At 43.4% G+C, this 25,188-nt stretch overlaps 1 protein-coding gene across 1 annotated transcript; it reads right to left on the reverse strand.

The window, feature by feature from the left end:
• Positions 1-2,034: 2,034 nt before the first annotated feature.
• LOC111952275 (cortexin-1-like) lies at positions 2,035-25,188 on the reverse strand. The gene is made up of 3 exons (XM_023970827.2): positions 25,076-25,188; positions 17,298-17,452; positions 2,035-3,592 (listed from the first exon to the last, which is right to left on the reverse strand). The coding sequence occupies exon 3, from the start codon at positions 2,587-2,589 to the stop codon at positions 2,320-2,322; it is 270 nt and encodes an 89-aa protein (XP_023826595.1). The 5' UTR covers positions 2,590-3,592; positions 17,298-17,452; positions 25,076-25,188; the 3' UTR covers positions 2,035-2,319.

The raw sequence follows: 25,188 nt of genomic DNA on the forward strand, positions 1-25,188 counted from the left end.
TTGAGCCATACCATACCTCTAACTGGGGCAAAACTGAACATCCCTGACAAACTAGTGTTTTCTCATTTTCCAAACTCTTATTTTATGCTGGAACGAATCTAACATTAATTGGGTGTACACATGTGCGATCTGTCAAATCTGAGTGATTCTCATCATTTTGTAAACTTTTGTCAGTGACATTTAATGGCAATAAAAGTATTGTGGGTTATATTTTTAAAGGATTGTCTTGGAGTTTCATTTTCCAGCTCGGTGAATGTCCCATTAACGCATTGTTAAGGTGATTAAAGTGAGTTAATGTGCTGATATGTTTTATTGATTTTACAGGAAGAGTTATCGGTAACTGCCAAAATAAAGGAAACACCAACAAAGTGTCTTAATAGGGCATTGGGCCACCACAAGCTGCCAAAACAGCTTTAATGCATCTTGGCATAGATTCTACAAGTGTCTGACTGGGCATTTTTATACATGACCCTAAGCATGATGGCATATTAATTGCTTAATTAACTCAGGAATCACACCTGTGTGGAAGCACCTGATTTCAATATACCTTGTATCCCTCATTTACTCACCTGTTTCCTTTATTTTGTCAATTACCTGTATCTACCCACTCCAACCGTTCCCCCCCACACAGGAAATTGAAAAAACGAATTGAAGAACCCCATTTTATTTCACAGAATGAAACTGCGTAGCAAAAACAAAGCCGTTAGGAAATATATCTACTTACAAATCTTGAAAACGCAAGCAAAGCTGCCTGCTCTGCCTCCCCTCGTCCCAAGACCTGGCTACCTCAAGAATCACAGTCCAACGATAAGATTGAGAGAGCTACAAACCACAGAAAACACTAGCACAAGGAAACGCCAAACTTGAGTCGGAATACAAAAATAAAGTATTTCTGGTCTTTCTAAAAGTCGCAGTTGTAGAGTTAATGTTTTCACCAAGCTTGGCAGGGTGGCTAAAGCCAACAGGTCAACCAAACAATATGTAGATATAGATAGTAAATATATGGCTTTGTTTCAGTTATACAGACACAAAACCCACTAATAATATTTCTATGAAGAGAAAATCACCAGTTTGGTTTCTTAAAGAGGTGACTGCATCTGTAAACACAGTTGTAATATAATAATAATCTGTCAGAGAATAATATTGGTTAAAAAGGTCATAACTGCTGAATATACTGTAACAAATCATCAACTGGAGGTACAGAAACAGGTGAGATGTAAATACTGCAAGATACTATTATGTCTAGGTTTATTCTGTAGTTAAGAGATCTTGTTTGTAATCCCAGATCACAGGATGTTTGAAATGGCTTGGTAGCTCTCCCCTGCATTTTAGCCAGTCTACAGGGACTACAGCAGGGGGAGATGCAGCATAGGGTTTTAAGGCAGCAGTGCAGTATAACCCCTTTCTACCTCTTGGTCTGAGTTTCAAGGAGGCTGCTCTTGAGGGTTCTGATCTCGGTCTGGGTCTTGAGGGTTCTGAACTCGGTCTGGGTCTTGAGTGTTCTGATCTCGGTCTGGGTATTGAGGGATCTGAACTCGGTCTGGGTATTGAGGGTTCTGAACTCGGTCTGGGTATTGAGGGTTCTGAACTCGGTCTGCGTATTGAGGGTTCTGAACTCGGTCTGGGTATTGAGGGTTCTGAACTCGGTCTGCGTATTGAGGGTTCTGAACTCAGTCTGGGTCTTGAGGGTTCTGAACTCGGTCTGGGTCTTGAGGGTTCTGAACTCGGTGTGGGTCTTGAGGGTTCTGGTATGGGTATTGAGGGTTATGAACTCGGTCTGGGTATTGAGGGTTCTGAACTCGGTTTGGGTCTTGAGGGTTCTGATCTCGGTCTGAGTCTTGAGGGTTCTGATCTCGGTGTGGGCCTTGAGGGTTCTGATCTCGGTTTGGGTCTTGAGGGTTCTGATCTCGGTGTGGGCCTTGAGGGTTCTGATCTCGGTGTGGGCCTTGAGGGTTCTGATCTCGGTGTGGGCCTTGAGGGTTCTGATCTTTGTCTGGGTCTTGAGGGTTCTGATCTCGGTGTGGGCCTTGAGGGTTCTGATCTCGGTGTGGGTCTTAAGGGTTCTGATCTCGGTGTGGGCCTTGAGGGTTCTGATCTTTGTCTGGGTCTTGAGAGCTCCAGTCTGACTACTTGTATGTTTCTACAGCAGGGCCAGTCAAACTGCCCCCTTTAAACCCTACCAGGGTCGTTTTCATTAGGGAACACCGTAGCAAAACGTTGTGCAACAGAAAAAACAAAAACAAGCCTTCCTTATTGGACAAGTTCTGGTAGTCCCTCTCTGTTTCAGTCCGTTTGGTGCCTAATGAACACGACCCAGGTCTAGACCAGGGCGTAGTCAAACTGCCCCCTCTCTGCACCCTCTTTGTGTTCGGTCCAGGAGGACGATGGCATGCGGCTGTAGGGGTCCAGCAGGATGCGGAAGCAGCGCACCAGCAGGAAGACAAGGAAGAGCATGAGGAGCCCCACGAAGGCAAAGGCCGTCCTCTGCTCCGCGTCACCCCCCACCAGAGGAGGACTGCTGGGGGCCCCAGGGAGGGAGGGCCCAGGGGACAGCAGCAGCTCATAGTCCAGAGTGGGGACATCACTCATCCTCCAAGGGGTCCGGCGGCAGAACTGGCACACAAATTGGATGGTGGGGGATTGGGCCACAGGGGTACGGAGGGACGGAGGGACGGATGGACAGAGTGATATGTTCTATTCAGCCTTTGTTAATCCAGGTTAGTCTCTTTTTTGATGAAGTGTCTTCTTCAAGAGAGATTTGATCTTGATCCCTTCTAACAGGGTGACAGACAGACAGTATGAACAGTACCAGGACCCATAGGCAGTAGTAGACGACTACAGAACATGTGTTTATCAGAGCCCTGTCGTATCCACTCTCTCACACAGACATCCACCTTGACAGACCGGACATAGCACAGGCACCTGCCAGTGTGGATAAACACAGCAGTACAGCACAGGGCAACAGCGTACTGTACTAGTAGTACTACCCAGCTTCCTCAATGGGAGCTAATTGTGTACAGATGGGATATACCCAGGTGTTGTCTGTAGTGGATGCTAATCACAGCCAGACGAGACGTAGATGTGTAAACAAGCTGACAGCAGCATGCGCCTGTGTGTGTGTGTATATGCATAAACAATAAGAGAGGCTAAAAGGCTAATCAGATCAGAGGGGGGGTCAGTGGATCAATGATGCTGAATGTGAAAGCAACGCACAGCATTAGATGCTAAGTAAGCCTTTTCTCCAGGGAAGGGACAGTTAGTGGGTTTGAAAAGCAGAGCTCTGTCTATAGCCCAGTGTGGGTCTAACAAGTAAACACTCTCACCCTGCGGTCTCCCTATATAGTGTGTACTTTTAGGATTAAATACATGGTGAAAGATGTCCGTCTGTCTGTGAATGGGTTTGAGCAGTCACTGTCACAGTCAAAGGTCCTGAGTCCTCGGTAGGTTATTACTGTGTTGAAGAAAAGGATCCTCTAAGAGAAGAGTTGGTTTCCTCTGGTGTACTAAGCCAAGCATTACTCCAGGTCTTTAACCCAAGACTAACTGCTTTTCCTCCACGCGACTTCACTGCTTCCTCCCCTTAAAATACAACCTGGAAGCACAAGAAACACAGTCAACATTCCCATTATGATCACTCTGACTAACATCAATATAATGTTGTATGCATTATTTATATGCGTTATGGGGCTTGATTAGGTTGAATAATGATTAGGTTGAAGGTTGATGCTCACAACCATGAGCCTTAATAGATCATAGCCAGAACAGAGAACTTTAAAACCCTGCAAACTCCACTAAATACTCAAATCAAATCACATTTTATTAGTCACATGCGCCGAATTTCCCCTTACAGTGAAATGCTTACTTACAAGCCCCTAACCAACAGTGCAGTTTAAAAAAATACAGATAAGAATAAGAGATAAAAGTAACAAGTAATTAAAGAGCAGCAGTAAAAAAGAATACATACAGGGGGGTGCCAGTACAGAGTCGATGTGCAGGGGCACCGGTTAGTTGAGGTAGTATGTACATGTAGGTAGAGTTAATTAAAGTGACTATGCATAGATGACAACAGAGAGTGACAGTGGTGTGGGGAGGGGGGAGGCAATGCAAATAGTCTGGGTAGCCGTTTGACCAGATGTTCAAGAGTCTTATGGCTTAGAGGTAGAGGCTGTTTAGAAGCCTCTTGGATCTAGACTTGGCGCTCCGGTACCGCTTGCCGTGTGGTAGCAGAGAGAACAGTCTATGACTAGGGTGGCTGGAGTCTTTGACAATTTGTAGGGCCTTCCTCTGACTCCGCCTAGTATAGAGGTCCTGCATGGCAGGAAGCTTGGCCCCAGTGATATACTGGGCCGTTCGCACTACCCTAAGTAGTGCGTTGCGGTCGGAAGCCGAGCAGTTGCCATACCAGGCAGTGATGCAACCAATCAGGATGCTCTCAATGGTGCAGCTGTAGAACCTTTTGAGGATCTGAGGACCCATGCCAAATCTTTTCAGTCTCCTGAGGGGGAATAGGCTTTGTCGTGCCCTCTTCACGACTGTCATGGTGTGCTTAGGCCATGTTAGTTTGTTGGTGATGTGGACACCAAGGAACTTGAAGCTCTCAACCTGCTCCACTGCTGCCCCGTCGATGAGAATGGGGACGTGCTCGGTCCTCTTTTTCCTATAGTCCACAATCATCTCCTTTGTCTTGATCACATTGAGGGAGAGGTTGTTGTCCTGGCACCACACGGCCAGGTCTCTGACCTCCTCCCTATAGGATGTCTCGTAGTTGTCGGTGATCAGCCCTACCACTGTTGTGTCATCGGCAAATGTAATGGTGGTGTTGGAGTCGTGCCTGGCTGTGCAGTCATGAGTGTTAGACTCAGGTCAATAAGTAACAATAACATTCTGACATTTCCCAGCTGCTGTAGTGAGTATTACACTGACATTCTGCTTGATTACACTAATTTAGTGGATGATTATAGCAGCATTAGAAGAGCATTAGCTGTAATGAATACACGCTTATAAACAATGATGGGTCGTTCCACCAATCCGGTACCTTTTGCGAAGTGTAACTTGGTATCATTTATTTTTAATTTTTTACATTCTGTCATAAAGAGCACATGTTCAACTTCATAAAAAACATGTTTCCCATCTCAAAAGGTTAAATAAATGTTAAAAAGACTATAGTAAGTGCCAAACAAAATAACAGGGTTGACGGTTTCATCTTAAATCAGCCATAAATCTCCTCGTGACAGGGAGAATGGAAGCGTGTTGTGTGCAACGAGGAGTGGCAATTGAATGAAAAAATATATATATTCAAAAAACAAACAAACGCTAAAACAGTTCTAGCCTGACTATCTATGGGTTGACATGTTATGCTAGACGCACTCAGTTTTCCACCACAAAACACCAGGAAATGGCCAAAAAGAGTAGAACCAGCTCACCTGCTTTTACAGTATGGTTTGACTGTTAAATGTTCAATGTTTCATTTCCAAAATATATTTTATAGGGACTGGTTTCACCACATTAAAACATAACAGGGTTGACCTTAACATGAGGGACAGATGTAAATGAATCACTATTCACATGAAATTAATTATAATTAGAAATTACTTTTCAAAGCAACAAAATAACTAGGGCTTTATAATAATTGTGAAACTTGGAGAAATGTTGGGATTATTCCTATTAGTGACACAGGGTTGACGTAGGAACATGTTAAAATGCTGCATTTTGGCACGTTACCGTGTGGTCTATATTTCATTTAATATAACAGCCTTTTAAAATTCAGTATTGGTGCACAATTTCGACTTTAAATATCAAAAGGCACTCTTTTTGTGGAACAACCCTGATAATGCAAATGTCATTCATTCATCAGTGCATTGTTTCAGCAGCTCATTTGCTCATTGAAAGAAAAATGTGCAATCAAATGGCTTCTCATGAATTATATAAATCTCCCTGTCGACCGGAACGGGTTTCAAATCAAGAGGGAGTGAGAGTGAGAGTGAGAAAGAGAGAGAGACAGAGAGAAAGATAGGGGGAGATGGATGGACAGAGCAAAAGCGCCTGCAGTGAATGAGCATAGGTATGGAGAATCGAGTAGAGCGTTGGACAGAGCCAGGTTAAAGTACAGTTATAGCATCCTCTACCTCTCCTCTAGCTAGCCGACCTTGGCCATGATTCACACACAACGCTGACACATTCCTGTATCTAGAAAGAAGTATGTAACATTGTACAGTCGTGGCCAAAAGTTTTGAGAATGACAAATATTAATTTCCACAAAGTTTGCTGCTTCAGTGTCTTTAGATATTTTTGTCAGATGTTACTATGGAATACTGAAGTATAATTACAAGCATTTCATAAGTGTCAAAGGCTTTTATTGACAATTACATGAAGTTGATGCAAAGAGTCAAATTTGCAGTGTTGACCCTTCTTTTTCAAGACCTCTGCAATCGCCCTGGCATGCTGGGCCACATCCTAACTGATGGCAGCCCATTCTTGCATAATCAATGCTTGGAGTTTGTCAGAATTTGTGGGTTTTTGTTTGTCCACCCGCCTCTTAGGATTGACCACAAGTTCTCAATGGGATTAAGGTCTGGGGAGTTTCCTGGCCATGGACCCAAAATATCGATGTTTTGTTCCCCGACCACTTGGGTATCACTTTTGCCTTTTGGCAAGGTGCTCCATCATGTTGGAAAAGGCATTGTTCATCACCAAACTGTTCCTGGATGGTTGGAGAAGTTGTATCAGTCTTTCCACAGCCATCCCTATGTGTGTGGGTGCGTGTGCATGATAGTGATATGAAATATAGTCATAGTTTCCTTTCTCATGATCACAAATCTTGTGAATCCCGAACCCTCCAAGATCCCCACACAGTTCCCCAAAGCTGTCCCTCAACCATTCGAGACCGCTTCCACAGTCCCGTCCCCCCCCCCCCCCCCCCCCGGAAGAAAAAAAAATTCATTAAAACCATTCCCCACCCCCAATTACCCCAACGCACCAACAACCAAGAGAATGAACTAAAGAGAAAAAAGGAAAAGACAGAAGAAAACAGTAAACAACAATGCAATTTTTTTTAAACAAAATAATACATTTAAAACAAAAGACATCAAGGACAACTGAAATCATAACACCAATGCCAACTGTATATGTTTGTGTGCATGTCTGGCACTATTACATGTATGTGTGTGTTCTTGTATGTGTTTATTTGAATGAGAGTGTGTGTATATGCATGTGTACAAACACCTGCACGGCATCAGCCTCAGGCAAACCGGCATTAGTTGTAAAAACACTGCCACTTAGTGTCATTCAAATGTACTTTTATTATGTTTAATTTTGACTTTTTTTCCCCTTTATCTTTTGACCATCATTCTCTCTCTCACACAGCAACCACTCCCACTTGTCTCCAATTCCACATACCAACCCTCAGCTTCCCTCAGCCCATCCCATCTATCTCTGCTGGCCATCCACTTCGTGTTTCTACGCAACACATATCTTTCAACTATGCTATGATTTTTAACATACAATTTCAATCTACCTAATTGAATAGAATCTACAGATTGCGTGTTGAAGATAAATACTTTTACTAAGAGTATTAGTATATTAGTAATTGACTGACCTGGTCTCTCCAGATCTCCTAACAGTACTATTTCTAGGGTCAATTTTAGATCAATGCTATGCATTTTCAGCCATTCCTGAAACTGAGACCAGAAACAGGCTACCTGAGGGCAATACCAAAATAAATGGTCTATTGATTCTGTATCCTCACAACAAAATCTGCAGAGCTTCGATGATTTTATGCCCCAAATATTCAACATCTTGTTGGTGGCAAGAATTCTATATAATCATTTTAGCTGAAAAGCACAAAGTCTTGAATCTGGTGTTGTTTTATATATCAAATCATACACATACCATGGAATCGGTACATCAAAAATCTCTTCCCAACTATTTTGCAATCTGTATGGCACAGTTGTCAACATCCTGGTCCTCAAATGAAACTGGTATACTTTCCTATTTATGCTATTTTTATTCCTCCGCCAGTTTTGATCCTTTATATTGGACAGACAGACCAGTTCCCTACCTCCTCCCGCTGCCACCCGCCTCCTCCATTTTTGGGGCAATGCTTTAATCAATTGGTTGTACTCTTGGATTGAGCAGACCTTCCCATACAATTCTGATAACTCCATGAAGGACATAACTCTACCATTACGATTTACAATATAATTTAAGAACAAAATACCCTTTTCAAACATCTTTCCCATAAATACAGGTATTTTATCAACCGGCACATTTGAGTTCAGCCATAATATTTGTTGTAATATTTGTTCTATCTTTTCAGGGGGATGAAATTGAAATTGTAGCCAGCTCTGCAATGCTTGTTTAAAAAAGACAGATACTTTGAAAAAAGTATCATTTTCAATTAATTGAAAATGAGACATGGCAATCTGCACAAAAGCAAAAAGGCCATTTTTAAACAATGGATGAGCTTTTCTTAGTCATCTACTTGAGAAACATTTAGGGTTCAAATAAAACTTTTGAATGAGTAAAGCTTTTAGAGAGAGGTTTAGTGCTTTTATATTTAATAATCTCAACCCACCCAATTCATATTCATTATATAGATAGGCTCGTTTTATTTTGTCTGGATTAGCATCCTAGATAAAGCAAAATATTTTTTGCTCATATGATTTGAAAAACGAATCATCAGCAGTAGGCAGCGCCATAAGTAAGTGAGTAAACTGAGATATGACTAAGGAGTTAATCAGGGCAATTTTTCCATAAATAGACAGGTATTTACCTCTCCATGGTTGCAGGATCTTGTCTATTTTTACAAGTGTTCTATTGAAATTCATTGTGGATGTCACGACTTCCGCCGAAGTCGGTCCCTCTCCTTGTTCGGGCGGCGTTCGGCGGTCGACGTCACCGGTCTTCTAGCCATCGCCGATCCACCTTTAATTTTCCATTTGTTTTGTCTTGTTTTTCCACACACCTGGTATTCATTCCCTYATTACATGTCGTGTATTTAACCCTCTGTTCCCCCCATGTCTGTGTGTGTAATTGTTTATTGTCAGGTTGGCACTCTTCCGTTTGGTTTGCGCCGGGTTATATTTTACACCCATGCTTTTGACAGCCTGTACTTTGTACCTTGTTATTTTTGTACTTAGTGCTGCCTCACTTGTTCTGAGGGCATTTGTTTTTTTGTGACGCCGTTGCATTCTATTCATATATTGCCTCAGTAAAGTGCCTTGTCCACTCATCTCTGCTCTTCTGTGCCTGACTTCCAATGCACCAGCTACACCCACACCTTGACAGTGGAGAGCTTATTTATATATTTTGTGATATGAATACCGAGTATGTCTACTTCACCATCAGCCCATTTTATAGGTAAGCTGCAGGGTAATGTAAAAGTTGTATTTCTTAAGGATCCAATACGTAATATTGTACACTTATCATAATTAGGTTTTAGTCCAGAGAGTACAGAAAAGTTATCTAGATCTTTAATGAGACATTGCAGGGATCTAGCTTGCGGACTTAACATAAAACTTGAGTCATCGGCATACATGGACACCTTTGTTTTTAAGCCTTGGATTTCTAATCCTCTAATGTTGTTATTGGATCTGATTTTAATAGCTAGCATTTCGATGGCCATAACGAATAGATATGGTGACAGCGGACACCCTTGTTTAAATCCTCTTGACAATTCAAAACTCTGAGAAGTAGCCGTCATTTACTATTTTACACCTGGGGTTGCTATACATTATTTTTACCCATTTTATAAGAGAATTACCGAAATTGAAAGAATCCAGGCTTACTTTATCAAATGTCTTTTCAAAATCGGCTATAAATACCATTCCTGGCTTCTTATATGTTTCATGATGTTCTATTATTTTGCTAGTATCTTTGCATCACAACATTGAAGTGTAAGGGGCCTCCAGTTTTTTAGATAGACTGGGTCTTTATATTTGCCATCTGGGTCTTTTAATAATAGAGAAATCATACCTTCCTGCTGAGTACCTGACAGATGGTACCATTCTTTATTCATGGCTGTTCTTAGGCAAAATTGTGTTCTTAGGCAAAATTGTGAGTGAGCCCACTCCCTTGGCTGAGAAGCAACCCCACACAAGAATGGTCTCAGGATGCTTTACTGTTGGCATGACACAGGACTGATGGTAGCGCTCACCTTGTCTTCTCCGGAAAAGCTTTTTTTCCAGATGCCCCAAACAATCGGAAAGGGGATTCATCAGAGAAAATTACTTTACCCCAGTCCTCAGCAGTCCAATCCCTGTACCTTTTGCAGAATATCCGTCTGTCCCTGATGTTTTTCCTGGAGAGAAGTGGCTTCTTTGCTGTCCTTCTTGACACCAGGCCATCCTCCAAAAGTCTTTGCCTCACTGTGCGTGGAGATGCACTCACACCTGCCTGCTGCCATTCCTGAGCAAACTCTGTACTGGTGGTGCCCCGATCCCACAGCTGAATCAACTTTAGGAGACGGTCCTGGCGCTTGCTGGACTTTCTTKGGTTCCCTGAAGCCTTCTTCACAACAATTGAACCGCTCTCCTTGAAGTTCTTGGTGATCCGATAAATGGTTGATTTAGGTGCAATCTTACWGGCAGCAATATCCTTGCCTGTGAAGCCCTTTTTGTGCAAAGCAATGATGGCGGCACGTGTTTCCTTGCAGGTAACCGTGGTTGACAGAGGAAGACAAATGATTTCAAGCACCACCCTCCTTTTGAAGCTTCCAGTCTGTTATTCAAACTCAATCAGCATGACAGAGGGATCTCCAGCCTTGTCCTCNTTTAGGAGACGGTCCTGGCGCTTGCTGGACTTTCTTGGGTTCCCTGAAGCCTTCTTCACAACAATTGAACCGCTCTCCTTGAAGTTCTTGATGATCTGATAAATGGTTGATTTAGGTGCAATCTTACTGGCAGCAATATCCTTGCCTGTGAAGCCCTTTTTGTGCAAAGCAATGATGACGGCACGTGATTGACAGAGGAAGGACAATGATTCCAAGCACCACCCTCCTTTTGGAGCTTCCAGTCTGTTATTCGAACTCAGTCAGCATGACAACGTGATCTCCAGCCTTGTCCTCATCAACACTCACACCTGTGTTAACGAGAGAATCACTGACATGATGTCAGCTGGTCCTTTTGTGGCASGGCTGAAATGCAGTGGAAATTCAGTTCATTTGCATGGCAAAGAGGGACTTTGCTATTAATTGCAATTCATCTGATCGCTCTTCATAACATTCTGGAGTATATGCAAATTGCCAYCATACAAACTGAGGCAGCAGACTTTGAAAATTAATATTTGTGTCATTCTCAAAACTTTTGGCCACGACTGTACATTGTCATCCCTGCTAATACTATTGTCTACCTCGTAGACTTGCTCTCTCTTCCTCCCTCTCCTCTCGTCCTCAATCACCATCTCCCCAGTGGTCTCCACTTCTGACACACAGCTCCCTACAGACTCTGGCTGGCTGCCTCCCCAGCTGTAAGGACTGGCTACACGTATGATTACACACAGCACTGTGGTCTTTCATTAAAGTACTACAACTGAGAGCATGAGTGATGGAACTTTAATATAAAGTGAGAAAGGGCAAATTGTGTGTGCGCACCACAGCAACCAGAGACAGATGGCAGCACCACACCACACACAACTATTACATCACAAAACAGTACAGGCATGCAGACTAGCCTGACTAGCTGAGTGTCTGATGCTACAGAGCCATACATGTCCCTCAGCATGGCGGTTCATCACAGACACGTGCACACCAGGGTTTCTGTTAGGAAAACGTAGCGCCAGACATTTGACCTGCAGCATTTCAATTGACCGGACATTTGAGAAATTGACCTGATCCATATGCATTGGGTGYGTAACCTGATTAGGGCGTCCACCCACRGTGCTCAGAATGACAGAAATCACATGCAGATTATGGTAATTCATGCAGAACATACAGAACATGCAACTCGAGGATGTAACGCATATGTCCTTCTTACCGAATTCTGATGTGCACTTTGAGATGTTACAATAACGATCCACATTTACTTTCCCTCAGCCAACAAGACGAGTAACGAACAGCAAAATCACAAACCTATGTCAATCTTACTATCCTCCATAGTAGAAAAGTATACCTATTCTATTGGTCAGCTTGTCATTCTGTGCGAGAACGAAATAGCCTACCTAAAACAGACTCTGGGACAGTTGTGGGACAATAGATCCCAAACTCATACAACCAGTAGACCTAGGCATTACAACAAACATCTACAGATAAAGGCTGATGCAACAGAAGAGGAAGTTTAAACTAAAATAAACTATTATTTCTTCACATTATAAGCACAGCAATGCCCACTAGGCAGTAGGCTACACTCCAATGACAAGAGGAACACCTATGTGGGAATGCTGTTCATTGACTACAACTCAGCGTTCAACACCATAGTCCCCTCCAAGCTCATCACTAAGCTCAGGACCCTGGGACTGAACACCATTTTTGCAACTGGATCCTGTACTTCCGGACGGGCCGCCCCCAGGTGGTGAGGGTAGGCAACAATACATCCGCCACGCTGACCCTCAACACGAGGGCCCCTTAGGGGTGTGGGCTTAGTCCCCTCCTGTACGCTCTGTTTACCCATGACTGTGTGGCTGCACACGACTCCAACACCATCATTAAATTGGATGACGACACAACGCTGGTAGACCTGAACACTGACAACAATGAAACAGCACACCTGGCAGTGTGATGCCAGGACAACAACCTCTCCCTCAACATCAGCAAGACAAAGGAGCTGATCGTGGACTACAGGAAACGGAGGTGCGAGCACACCCCCATCCACATCAACGGGGCTGTAGTGGAGCAGGTCGAGAGCTTCATGTTCCTCGGTGTCCACATCACTAAGGAATTAACATGGTCCACACACACCTACACAGTCGTGAAGAAGGCACGCCAACGCCTTTTCCCCCTCAGGAGGCTGAAAAGATTTGTCATGGGCCCTCAGATCCTCAAAAAGTTATGCAGCTGCATCATTGAGAGCATCTTGACTGGCTGCATCACTGCTTGGTATGGCAACTGCTTGGCATCCGAACGCAAGGCGCTACAGAGGGTAGTGCGTACAGACCAGTACATCATACTGCCATCCAGGACCTCTATACCAGGCGGTGTCAGATGAAGGCCCTAAAAATTGTCAAAGACTCCAGCCACCCAAGTCATAGACTGTTCTCTCTGCAACCGCACAGCAAGTGGTAACGATGCACCATCTGGAACCAACAGGACCCTGAACAGCTTCTTCCCCCAAGACCCTGAACAGCTTCTACCCCCAAGCCATAATTAGCTACCCGGTATATCTGCATTGACCCCTTTTGAACTCGTTTGACTCATCACATATGCTGCTGCCACTGCTTATTATCTATCCTGTTGCATAGTCACTTTAATCGCTATCTATATGTACAAATCTACCTCAATTACCTCGTACCCCTGCACATTGACTCGATACTGGTACCCTGTGTATACAGCCAAGTTATCATTACTCATTGTGTATTTATTCCTTGTGTCATCCTTTTTATATTATGAAAGAAAGTGTCCCCTCTGCATTGTTGGGAAGTGCCCATAAGAAAGCATTTCTCTGTTAGTCTACACCTGTTGTATATGAAGCATGTGACAAATAAAATTTATTTTGATTTGTATGTTCGTTCCATAATGCTATTAGCGGGAATACAATAGTCAAAAGTGCACCGTAATGTGAGAGAGCTCATGTGACAAATATGAAAATATCCATTAGATATGTTGAAAGAGGGGATATCTAAATATGCAACAACTAGCATAATATGACTAGGATTGTGCCTTTGTGTCACGTGTGCTCCCTCTCCGGCCTCTAGGTCACCAGGCTGCTCGTTATGGCGCACAACCGTCACCATCGTTACGCGCTCTTGCGCGTCGTCAGACTCACCTGTACGCCATGCCATCACTTCCTTGATTACCTGCCCTATATATGTCACTCCCTTTGGTTCCTTCCCCAGGCGTCATTGTTTCTGATTCAGTTTCATGTCTGTGCGTTGTTCGTGGTTATTTTTTTGTATTATGTTTCGTTTATTGATTAAATCACTCACTCCCTGAACTTGCTTCCTGACTGTCAGCACACATCGTTACAGAATGATGCCTTACCAAAGGGAAGCATCAGGGAGTGTTTTTTGGTTGTTTTTTTGGTTAGGTGGGAATGACGTTGGGCCCGGAAGCCGCTACAGGCTCTCATGCCTCAGCCGGCTCATCGGGTTTTCATGCCTTCGCCGGATCGCCAGGCTCCCCTGCTTCCACTGGCTTGTCAGGCTCTCATGCCTCAGCCGGCGACAGGTTCCCGCGCATCAGCGGGGGTGACCAGTCCGCTCTTGATCCCCGGGATCGTCCCTTGGCTGGACCCGAACTTTCCGAGGAGGGGGTACCATCAGTTATGCTCTCTCTCTGGCGCCATGCTCCTGTGTCTCAGCCGGAGTGACGGGTTTCCTGCGCCTATGCAGAGGTGACCGGTCCGCTCCTGTTCTCCGGGATTGTCATTTTGGTCGGTGTCCTGCGGCTGGAGCTGCGGGTCAGGGAGGGGGTACTGTCACGTGTGCTCCCTCTCCGGCCTCTAGGTCACCAGGCTGCTCGTTATGGCGCACAACCGTCACCATTGTCACGCGCACCTGCGCGTCGTCAGACTCACCTGGACTCCATCACTTCCTTAATTACCTTCCCTATATATGTCTCTCCCTTTGCTTCCTTTCCCAGGCGTCATTGTTTCTGTTTCAGATTCATGTCTGTGCGTTGTTTCGTTTATTGATTAAATCACTCACTTCCCGACTCTCAGCGCACATCGTTACATTTTGGCTAATAGACAATGAAATAAATTTGATTTGAAAAACAATAGAACATGAGAGAATAGGCTACTAGTTTCAATGGAAGTCTTTATAAAATAATTGCCTCCACATTTCTATGGTGGGATTTTGGCTAGGCTACTTTGAAGCAAGGAAAGACATGCCTCATATGTAGTAAAACGTTCACGTTTCAAACAATTAAGTAAATGTTTTCAAATTGCATGCTGCCTCCAGCTCATTGCAGGCTGTCCCGTGACACACTGAAGCCTGTATACCATTGTCTATGCACTTGAACAGTGAATGGGAAGCGCACTTCAATTTCCAGCTCAGAAATAAAATAAATACAAAATTTGCATTTAGAATTGTTGCTCATTGATTGGGCTTCTAAAAGTAAGTTTCACTCCAGCAGCAACAGGAGCTGTAGCAGAAAGCTAGGTTATGTATCTGTATGCTGTGCATGTGTGAAAAATAAGATATATAATGACTAACGAAAATACACAAGCGCCAATTTAATTCCACAAAATTATGCAAATTACCTAAAGACCGATAAGCATGGCCAGTAAAATGTACAGTGGGGAGAACAAGTATTTGATACACTGCCGATTTTGCAGGTTTTCCTACTTACAAAGCATGTAGAGGTCTGTAATTTTTATCATAGTACCACTTCAACTGTGAGAGACGGAATCTAAAACAAAAATCCAGAAAATCACATTGTATGATTTTTAAGTAATTAATTAGCATTTTATTGCATGACATAAGTATTTGATACATCAGAAAAGCAGAACTTAATATTTAGTACAGAAACTTTTGTTTGCAATTACAGAGATCATACATTTCCTGTAGTTCTTGACCAGGTTTGCACGCACTGCCAGCAGGGATTTTGGCCCACTCCTCCATACAGACCTTCTCCAGATCCTTCACGTTTCGGGGCTGTCCTGGGGAATACGGACTTTCAGCTCCCTCCAAAAATGTTCTATTTGGTTCAGGTCTGGAGACTGGCTAGGCCACTCCAGGACCTTGAGATGCTTCTTACGGAGCCACTCCTTAGGTGCCATGGCTGTGTGTTTCGGTCGTTGTCATGCTGGAAGACCCAGCCACGACCCATCTTCAATGCTCTTACTGAGGGAAGGAGGTTGTTGGCCAAGATCTCACGATACATGGCCCCATCCATCCTCCCCCTCAATACGGTGCAGTCGTCCTGTCCCCTTTGCAGAAAAGCATCCCCAAAGAATGATGTTTCCACCTCCGTGCTTCACGGTTGGGATGGTGTTCTTGGGGTTGTACTCATCCTTCTTCTTCCTCCAAACACGGCGAGTGGAGTTTAGACCAAAAAGCTCTATTTTTGTCTCATCAGACCACATGACCTTCTCCCATTCCTCCTCTTGATCATCCAGATGGTCATTGGCAAACTTCAGACGGGCCTGGACATGCGCTGGCTTGAGCAGGGGGACCTTGTGTGCGCTGCAGGATTTTAATCCATGACGGCGTAGTGTGTTATTAATGGTTTTCTTTGAGACTGTGGTCCCAGCTCTCTTCAGGTCATTGACCAGGTCCTGCCATGTAGTTCTGGGCTGATCCCTCACCTTCCTCATGATCATGATGCCCCACGAGGTGAGATCTTGCAGGAGCCCAGACCGAGGGTGATTGACCGTGCATCTTGAACTCTTCCATTTTCTAATAATTGCGCCAACAGTTGTTGCCTTCTCACCAAGCTGCTTGCCTATTGTCCTGTAGCCCATCCCAGCCTTGTGCAGGTCTACAATTTTATCCCTGATGTCCTTACACAGCTCTCTGGTCTTGGCCATTGTGTGAGAGGTTGGAGTCTGTTTGATTGAGTGTGTGGACAGGTGTCTTTTATACAGGTAACGAGTTCAAACAGGTGCAGTTAATACAGGTAATGAGTGAGAACAGGAGGGCTTCTTAAAGAAAAACTAACAGGTTCTGTGTGAGCCGGAATTCTTACTGGTTGGTAGGTGATCAAATACTTATGTCATGCAATAAAATGCTAATTAATTACTTAAAAATCATACAATGTGATATTCAGGATTTTTGTTTTAGATTCCGTCTCTCACAGTTGAAGTGTACCTATGATAAAAATTACAGACCTCTACATGCTTTGTAAGTAGGAAAACCTGCAAAATCGGCAGTGTATCAAATACTTGTTCTCCCCACTGTATTTACATCGACTGGTATTTACATCAATTAAAAGGCTAAAAAGCATTCTTCACAATGGTATTATTTTTCTTCTTAATACCGGCTAACAAAAACCCTTGTGGACACACACAACAAGCTTGCACGCACACACATGCACACACACAGGCACCTCAATTATTTCCTCTGACACTTGGATGGTAGGAAGACCAGAAATAGAAAAAGGAGGTAGGGATGTAGAGAGGGAACAAAGTAAAGTAAGCAGAAGCAGAAACAGACTCCTGGCAGAGAATGTCCCTCTTTGGGGAATGACAAAGAAACAGGAAACACACCTCCCTCCTTGCTTCGTGCCTGTGGCTCCTTGCTTCGTGCCTGTGGCTCCTTGCTTCGTGCCTGTGGCTCCTTGCTTCGTGCCTGTGGCTCCTTGCTTCGTGCCTGTGGCTCCTTGCTTCATGCCTGTGGCTCCTTGCTTCGTGCCTGTGGCTCTCTGTGTGTGACAGAGACAGAGTACCTATGAAACCGACTACTGTTCAATAGGATCATATTCACCCTGAGACAAACATTTAACTAATCACCTGTCACATGTCCCATTGAGCACAGACTCACCTCCACACCAACAATGGCTATGGATTCAATCATCCAATCATAGGTGTGTTCTCAACAGTCTCTTTCCTTTTACACTACAGTAGGAAAACTAACTATTGATTTTACTTAGAAATTAAAGTTTGCAAGGAAAATTTGGCAATTTGGCAAAACTGTTTGGAGAAACCTTACACACTATCCATTTGTACATTTCTGATAACTCGTTGCTTTGTCCAAAACTCGTTACAACAGACCTTGATAGTGTGCTAGATAGAGGATAACACAAAGATAGACTCTCTCTCTCTCACTGAGGAGTCAAGGGAAAGCATTATTCAGTGGCTGTCAGTGTGTGTGTGTGTGTGTGTGCGTGCATGCCTGCCTGCCTGCATGCATTTGTGTGTGTACAGTCACTCAGCCAGTGGGAAGCGGGGGAGGGGAGGGGTGAGGGGAGATTGTTCAGCTTATTTTCCTCCTCGTTAGTCCTCCCTCCAACCATCATGATCCATCACGCTCGCTCACCCACTCCATTACTCCATGAGGACACTTCCTCTCAGCCCTGCTGCTGGAACAAGTCCTCTGAGWGGTGCAGAGGGGAGACCTGCCTTATCACTCTTCATAGAACACCCGCATCTTAACACACACACACTCCAGGTCAGCCTACACAGGGCCATTGGTCACACCGGTGGTGACAGAGCCCATCAGAGTAAATGAAGAAATAGCTAAATGACATTTAGTTACCTTACTGGGCTCTGCTCTACCCTTTCCCTGCTCTCCAAGTGTACACACACACACACACACGCACACATGCACACACACACAACCTGCATTAACATGGCAGGGCAATGTCTTTTCATTAGGTCCAACACCATTATTGTATTATCAAACCCCCTCTAACTGCAGCACCTAACTACAGCCAAGAGAGAGAGAAGGAAAGATAAAAGAAAGAGCGACAGAAAGAGAAAGAGAGATGGTACAGAGAGAGAGAGCGAGAGAGAGAGAGGAAAAGAAAGAGAGTGTGGAGGAGAAGAGAGAGAGCGAGAAAGAGAGAGAAGCAACCCCCTCCTCTAAAGATCTAAATGTCCTCCAGTCTCACAGGACTGCAGAGAATTGAATGAACCCCTTCCAATGTTGTATTTATAAAGATGAATTGGAAATCAAATCAAATCAAATCAAATTTTATTAGTCACATACACATGGTTAGCAGATGTTAATGCGAGTGTAGCGAAATGCTTGTGCTTCTAGTTCCGACAATGCAGTAATAACCAACAGTAATCTAACCTAACAATTCCACAACTACTACCTTACACACACACACAAGTGTAAAGGGATAAAGAATATGTACATAAAGATATATGAATGAGTGGTGGTACAGAACGGCATGGCAGATGCAGTAGATGGTATAGAGTACGGTATATACGTATGAGATGAGTACTGTAGGGTATGTAAACATAAAGTGGCATAGTTTAAAGAGGAGAGGAGAGAAGCCAGTCAACAAAACTCAGGTTATATCCAGACCCTAAAAAAACTATGTTATTTGTAGGAAAAACATATGCTGAGGAATAACAGAAGAGGCAACACAGTATGGTCCATAGGAAATCATATTGATGCCATCCATCATGGCCCTTATTGATGTGCTTCTTTGATTTTAGCCGTGTATAGATATATATAATAGTGTTTGTCCTCTACCATTCATCCCAGCACGAGGGGACTAATTAAGCAATAAGTCCCAAGGAGGTGTGGTATATGGCCAATATACCACGGCTAAGGGCTGCTCTTATGCACAACGCAACTTGGAGTGCCTGGATACAGCCCTTAGCTGTRGTATATTGGCCATATACCACAAACCCCTGAGGTGCCTTATTGCTATTATAAACTGGTTACCAATGTAATTCGTTTTTTTTTCATACCCGTGGTATTTGGTCTTATATACCACAACTTTCAGCCAATCAGCATTCAGGGCTCAAACTACCCAGTTTATAATGAGGAGTATAGCACCAGGTCACCTTGGGCTCCCAACAACAAACCAACCAAATTCCAACCGCATCCAAGCCTCTCAGCTCGTTAGCGCCAGTCTATATAAAAACACTATACGCTCACCCACCTCTGTTTATGAGGTATTTTTAGAGACAACCAAAGACAAATGGGCAAATTGGCATTTCCCTTTACAGTAAGCGTTCCTCTCAGTCTCAGGCCAGGCCCTGGTCTCTGATCCTCACTGTAGTTAATGATGCCTGCCGGTATTCAAACACTACTGTAGAGATCAAGTTGAGCAATTAAACATACAGCTGTTCCATCTTGAAGTGCCTGTTTAGCCCTTTGCCATCCCCTTCTAGTCGGCCTGCCACTTTAGTGAGAAGAGAAGCACAGTCTTCTTTTGCTGAGTGTGCATGTGTTGGTGCCGGGGCGAGCAGGGGGCGAAGGGGTGGAGCACTTTGAGACTGCTGACCTTTTAAAACAACGCAGCGAATAAAACGACAGCGAGATGAATTGTATATTCATACATTCTCCAGACATGTCGACTCACATATATAAATGTACTTTTCTCCTATTCACCCTCATAATGTTGAAGTATAAGCCATTCAGGCTATTCTAGTGAGGAAAGGGTGGCCTTTGGAGGTTATAAATTGTCTGTGGGTTCCCTGGAAGACATTCCTCACCGTGATACAGCCCAGGCAGAGAGAGGAGGACAAATCTGTTCTAGAAAGGAGCACAATGGCTAAGCGTTTTCCTTTTACAAAGTCCACTCTGTTATCCCACAGATGCATCATGCAGACTACTCGAAGCATAAACATGATCAGTCAATTCCAATTAGTGTTTGGATCAGTTATGAGACAAATGTATTACAACATGAACATATCCCGTGCTGGGCTGGTGTTGTGCTAGACTCAGGGTCATCTGGTGAGAGAGGACAGCAACACACTACAACCCAGCGGGGGAGATAATCTAGTTCAGAACGGCTGCTTCCACTCCAGGATGCTTATGTAATATTACTGATTGTCTGAGCCGTCAGTGTGTGTCGCACCGCAGGGAGCCTGTGGCCTTCCATAAAGAGCCCATGCTGCTGATGAAGTAATATTACACTCTTTGAGGTTACTCCATGCTGGCAGAGAAAACAGCCACCTCTAARAGGGTGGGATGCAGGCACTACAAATTTAGAAGTCTCTCATTGGCACACACACACAGCCTACAGTAAATCAACACACACACATAGACACTAACACTCAAATTCTTTCTTTCTCTCACTTCATCCATTCTGAGTTTCTATTCATCTCAATTTCACTGTGAAAAAGCAGAACAAGACCCAGAAAAGACTCTGTCACTCCAACCCTGCGTACCTACGAGACTGCCAGGGTGAAGGGCAGCCTTAGAACACCCACTCTCCCCAGCAGTCACAGAGAATAAGACTCAGTCCAGTCAAACCCACCTGGAATAAATCTTTAATTTACATCCCAAATCACACCATGAAATATTCAGTGAGACGAGGGCTTTCCAAAGTGGCAGTGAGTGAGGTAGCGTCCGACAGGGCTCCCTCTGCTGGGGCCCCCAGCCACTCATCACAGACCCCCCACGTCAGCGGAACTGCCAGACGTGTGTATGGAGCTGAGACACCACTGAGGAAGAGGCGGCCGGAGGCGGGGCGAAAGAAGAAGAGCTGAATGCTAATCCCTGTGATTCACGTCTGTATTCATGAAGGAAAGCGGACGATAGTCGGCCAGGCAGACGAACATCAATCAGAGGTATCTAGGAGGGAGCGGGTGGCAGGGTGGGCAGGAATATGAAGATGTCAGCACTCCCAAAGTCAGAGGACAGCACTTTCCTCTGTTCTGGTCCGCTGTGGGGATCAGGGAATATCAACACATATATTACACGCTCTGCAGAGCACCAACAATACAGAGTCCGCAAAGTCAAAACTAAAAATGTCCAAAGGAAAGGTTGGTAAAGGTTAGAGCAACTCTAAGACAGGATATCATACAATACATTTCAGTCTGTGATAAGAAGACGTGCTGACAGACTGGGACCGGAATGTCCCTCTTTTCTTATCTCTGGCCACAAAGTTACAAAGTCTTTGAAATGAAATTAAGTGAAAGGGCAGTTGAGGACTAAAAATGCTAATTGTCCGGTCAAACTGGTAGCTGGGCTATACAATACATGCTAACTGTCCAGATCCAATTCACAACAGAAGGCATAAATTGAGCACTATAGAATGGATTAAGCAAGGAAGTGAAGTCCCCAAACACAGGATGTTGGTAAAGTCAGAGAGTCAGTAAAACTGATCTCTGGGCTAGGGAAATCCTCAAGCATCTCCGAATAATATTTCTCAAAGAAAAGCAGCCCAAACACATTTAGAGAAGAAAGGGAGAGTTTAACAGAATATCTCCTAACTGTCAGCAGATTCTAGTCCAAGAAGGCATTGTGCCACAACACAAAGGCAAGTTTAATAGGTCCGGTTTGAGAGGTTAAAGGGCTATCTGTAATGGTACTCCACACGCTCAGATGAAGAGAGGAGATCATAAAACCTGTCCCAGTGTCAATTATCAAATGGCTCCAGAATATAGGGACGATGAATATTTGAAGAGCGATCTCGGCAGGAAATCGAAACCCTGTGTTTGTTTCCCAATCGAGGTTAGAGTTCCATGACCGACGGCTCTGTTCTCTTCCATTCAAATAACTGTAGATGCAGATACGGCTGATGGAAACAGTACGTGCAGCTGCTGGCAGCTACGGCCTTTTGGGAGATGCCAGCTTCTGTTCGAAGGAATAAAGGATGTTAGACATTCAAAACGCAGTGTGTGGCCACATCTGAACTGGCACTAAAATTGAATCCCACCACAGCGTGACATTTTCATCATGTTAGGGGCTAGCAAGCTACTGTAAGGCAGGTTTACTCTATAACACAGTTCCTATGTATACATAAGCATTGAGAGCAATAGTGAGAGATGATAAGGGCTATGAAGTGGATAATAGCAGGAGTTTGGTCACCCTGTAGCACTTGACAAGGACATGAGTGCTTTATTAGTGTTAATCCCACAGGTTTCCTCCTTGTCGCTCCTCAGATTACTGGTGTAGATCATCATTACCATATCAGACTAAAGAAAAGAAGCCTCTGATTACTCATTACAGTSAACCAGCTTCATAATAAGCCAGGAGGATGGTAATACAATGCAACACAATTCAGATAAAGCATTGGAGGCTGTAGGTCACTCACACCCAGCACAGATTTCCTCAACTCAAATCGCTCTTGGACTCCGGCAACACACTGAGGCAATAGATGTCCGTTCTGTATGCACAGCGGGGATAGCCAATAGCACTTCCCTGATACAGCTGGCCATGCTGTATACAATAAAACACAGAGGACAAAATGAAAGATACAGTATAAACATAAGCAGCTGCTCCTAGATCAGTGTTGGGGAGTAGTGAACTACATGTTATCAAACTAGAAATGTAACTACATGTTGCAATAGCTTGGATTAAAATCTAGGTAGTGTTTTGAGTAGTTAATTACTTGTTTTGCCATGTAGCGTTGTAGCTAACTATTGAAACTACACACTACTTTTTTGGCTAAAATAAAATATGGGTGAATTAGGCAATAATTTATTTTCATTTTCGACATCAGACCTGCTTAATTCTCACTTGAAACATAGTTTTTGTGTTTAATAGGCTAAATGACACATTCTGTTCACATCTGACTCCAGTGATCTGTTCTGAAATTTGGAGTTTATGACATTTCAGATATAGATCATTTATCACTAAGAAGTTTGGTTTAGCTGTAGTGTATCTTAACTTCTTCCAGTGTGAAGTAATTGGTAGCTTGGTAAACTGTATTTTCCGAGTAGCTTACCCAACACTGCTGCTAGTGTTTCCTATTAACATCAATTATGAACTGGGCAGAGAGCATCAAGCTGGACATAATGAGGTTCAAATGAAACACGTAGTCTTATTGCCAGTTCTAATCTGTTGGTTTTGATTGGTCAAACCACACCTAATAGCTCTTTGGGAGGTGGATTATCTTTATAGCACCATAGATATCTACAAATATTCATATCATTCAGGTTTTCTATTCTGGCTTGCCTGAAACAAAAAAGAACCTGGAAAAATGTCTAGTTGCTAACACACGCTGTCATACAATTTCCTGACATATTGGTCCACCTCATATGGGAAGCTGCAGGTAATTGCATGGTTTCAAATAACTCAAGGCTAACAGTGTTGGAAAACAGTGTGACTGTTGTTGTTTTTTGTTAGTGTGCTCACTGCTCCCTAACAGTCAAGTTATACACTTGTTACATGATGTATTACAGAAATATGACATTGTTGGACATTGTTATTCAGATGAAGTCTGTTATTCAGATGAAGTCTGTTCAATGTACCTGTGAATATCCAAATAGATCCCTGAATCTAGTGTTCTCTTTTTAAACTCGAAAATGAACCATGCTCATTACTCTGGTGTGATATTAAATCATGTTTAATCACCTTGACACAAAACAATGATGTACAGTTTGTTAGGTCCAAGAAAGCATACTGCTTTTACCATAATGAAAAAACATAATAATCCAAAAAGCAATGTATAAACAATTGCACATTATTATCATAATAAATAATAATGACTGAGAGTAACATTTTGTTTTGCTGAATAATATTGTGCCAAGACAGTAGGCTATTTCTAGGGAGTTTTTCCTAGCCACCGTGCTTCTACACCTGCATTGCTTGCTGTTTGGGGTTTTAGGCTGGGTTTCTGTACACCACTTCGAGATATTAGCTGATGTACGAAGGGCTATATAAAATAAACTTGATTGATTGATTGATTGCTATTCCCAATATTCTGCTCCAGTCAAGAGCATTCACAGAAATGTTTATTGCAGCACTTTGGCAAAGGTAGGCCTACTATGAGTAGCTAATGTGTCTTGGCATTTGGTTGAATTCACATTCTGTATTGACTATTGAGAACCACATTGACCGATTGACGAAACACGGTAGAAGCGATTTTTTTTTGCATTCGTTTTGTGGAGAGAAACAGCTGACTATATGGCGCGTAATCTATTGTAATCTATGCTTTCTTGGACCTAACAAACTGTACATCATTGTTTTGTGTCAAGGTGATTAAATATGATTTAATATCACACCAGAGTACTGAGCATGGATCATTTTCGAGTTTGATGCAACACGGCAGAAGCGAWTTTTTTTTGCATTCGTTTTGTAGAGAGAAACAGCTGACTATATGGCGCGTAATCTATAGTATCATATAAATCATTAAAAATACTGATACATTTTTTTGTTTTTTTATCTGTAAAATGTTCAGTATTATTTTACAAAAGATGGACACTTATTGACATGCAAATGCATTTATAACCCTGTGCCTTAACATTCATTTCCACATTACTACAGTATTTCCAAAGTCACTTCGGAAACACAGACTGACATGACCTGGTAAACTACTTTTACGCGCGCCTCAAAACCTTGCCTAAGCAAGCTGATAAGAAACAATGTCACGAAAATCATTCCTCAAAACTGTATGGTAATAGTGTTCACAAACCTGAGTTCTTGAGGGGTGACAACACGTCGTTCTCGTTAGAAGAGACAGGGTTGGTCAAACTTCGTGCTCTATGATGTGCGCTCTTGCTGGTAGCATGTGTTGCTCATGCGCTC

The sequence above is a fragment of the Salvelinus sp. IW2-2015 genome, linkage group LG26 (genome assembly GCF_002910315.2).
Source record: "Salvelinus sp. IW2-2015 linkage group LG26, ASM291031v2, whole genome shotgun sequence".
Classification (NCBI taxonomy): domain Eukaryota; kingdom Metazoa; phylum Chordata; class Actinopteri; order Salmoniformes; family Salmonidae; genus Salvelinus; species Salvelinus sp. IW2-2015.

Bases quoted from the DNA above. Each gene is read 5' to 3' on its own strand.
- LOC111952275 (XM_023970827.2), bottom strand. From the start codon at position 2,589: ATGAGTGATGTCCCCACTCTGGACTATGAGCTGCTGCTGTCCCCTGGG.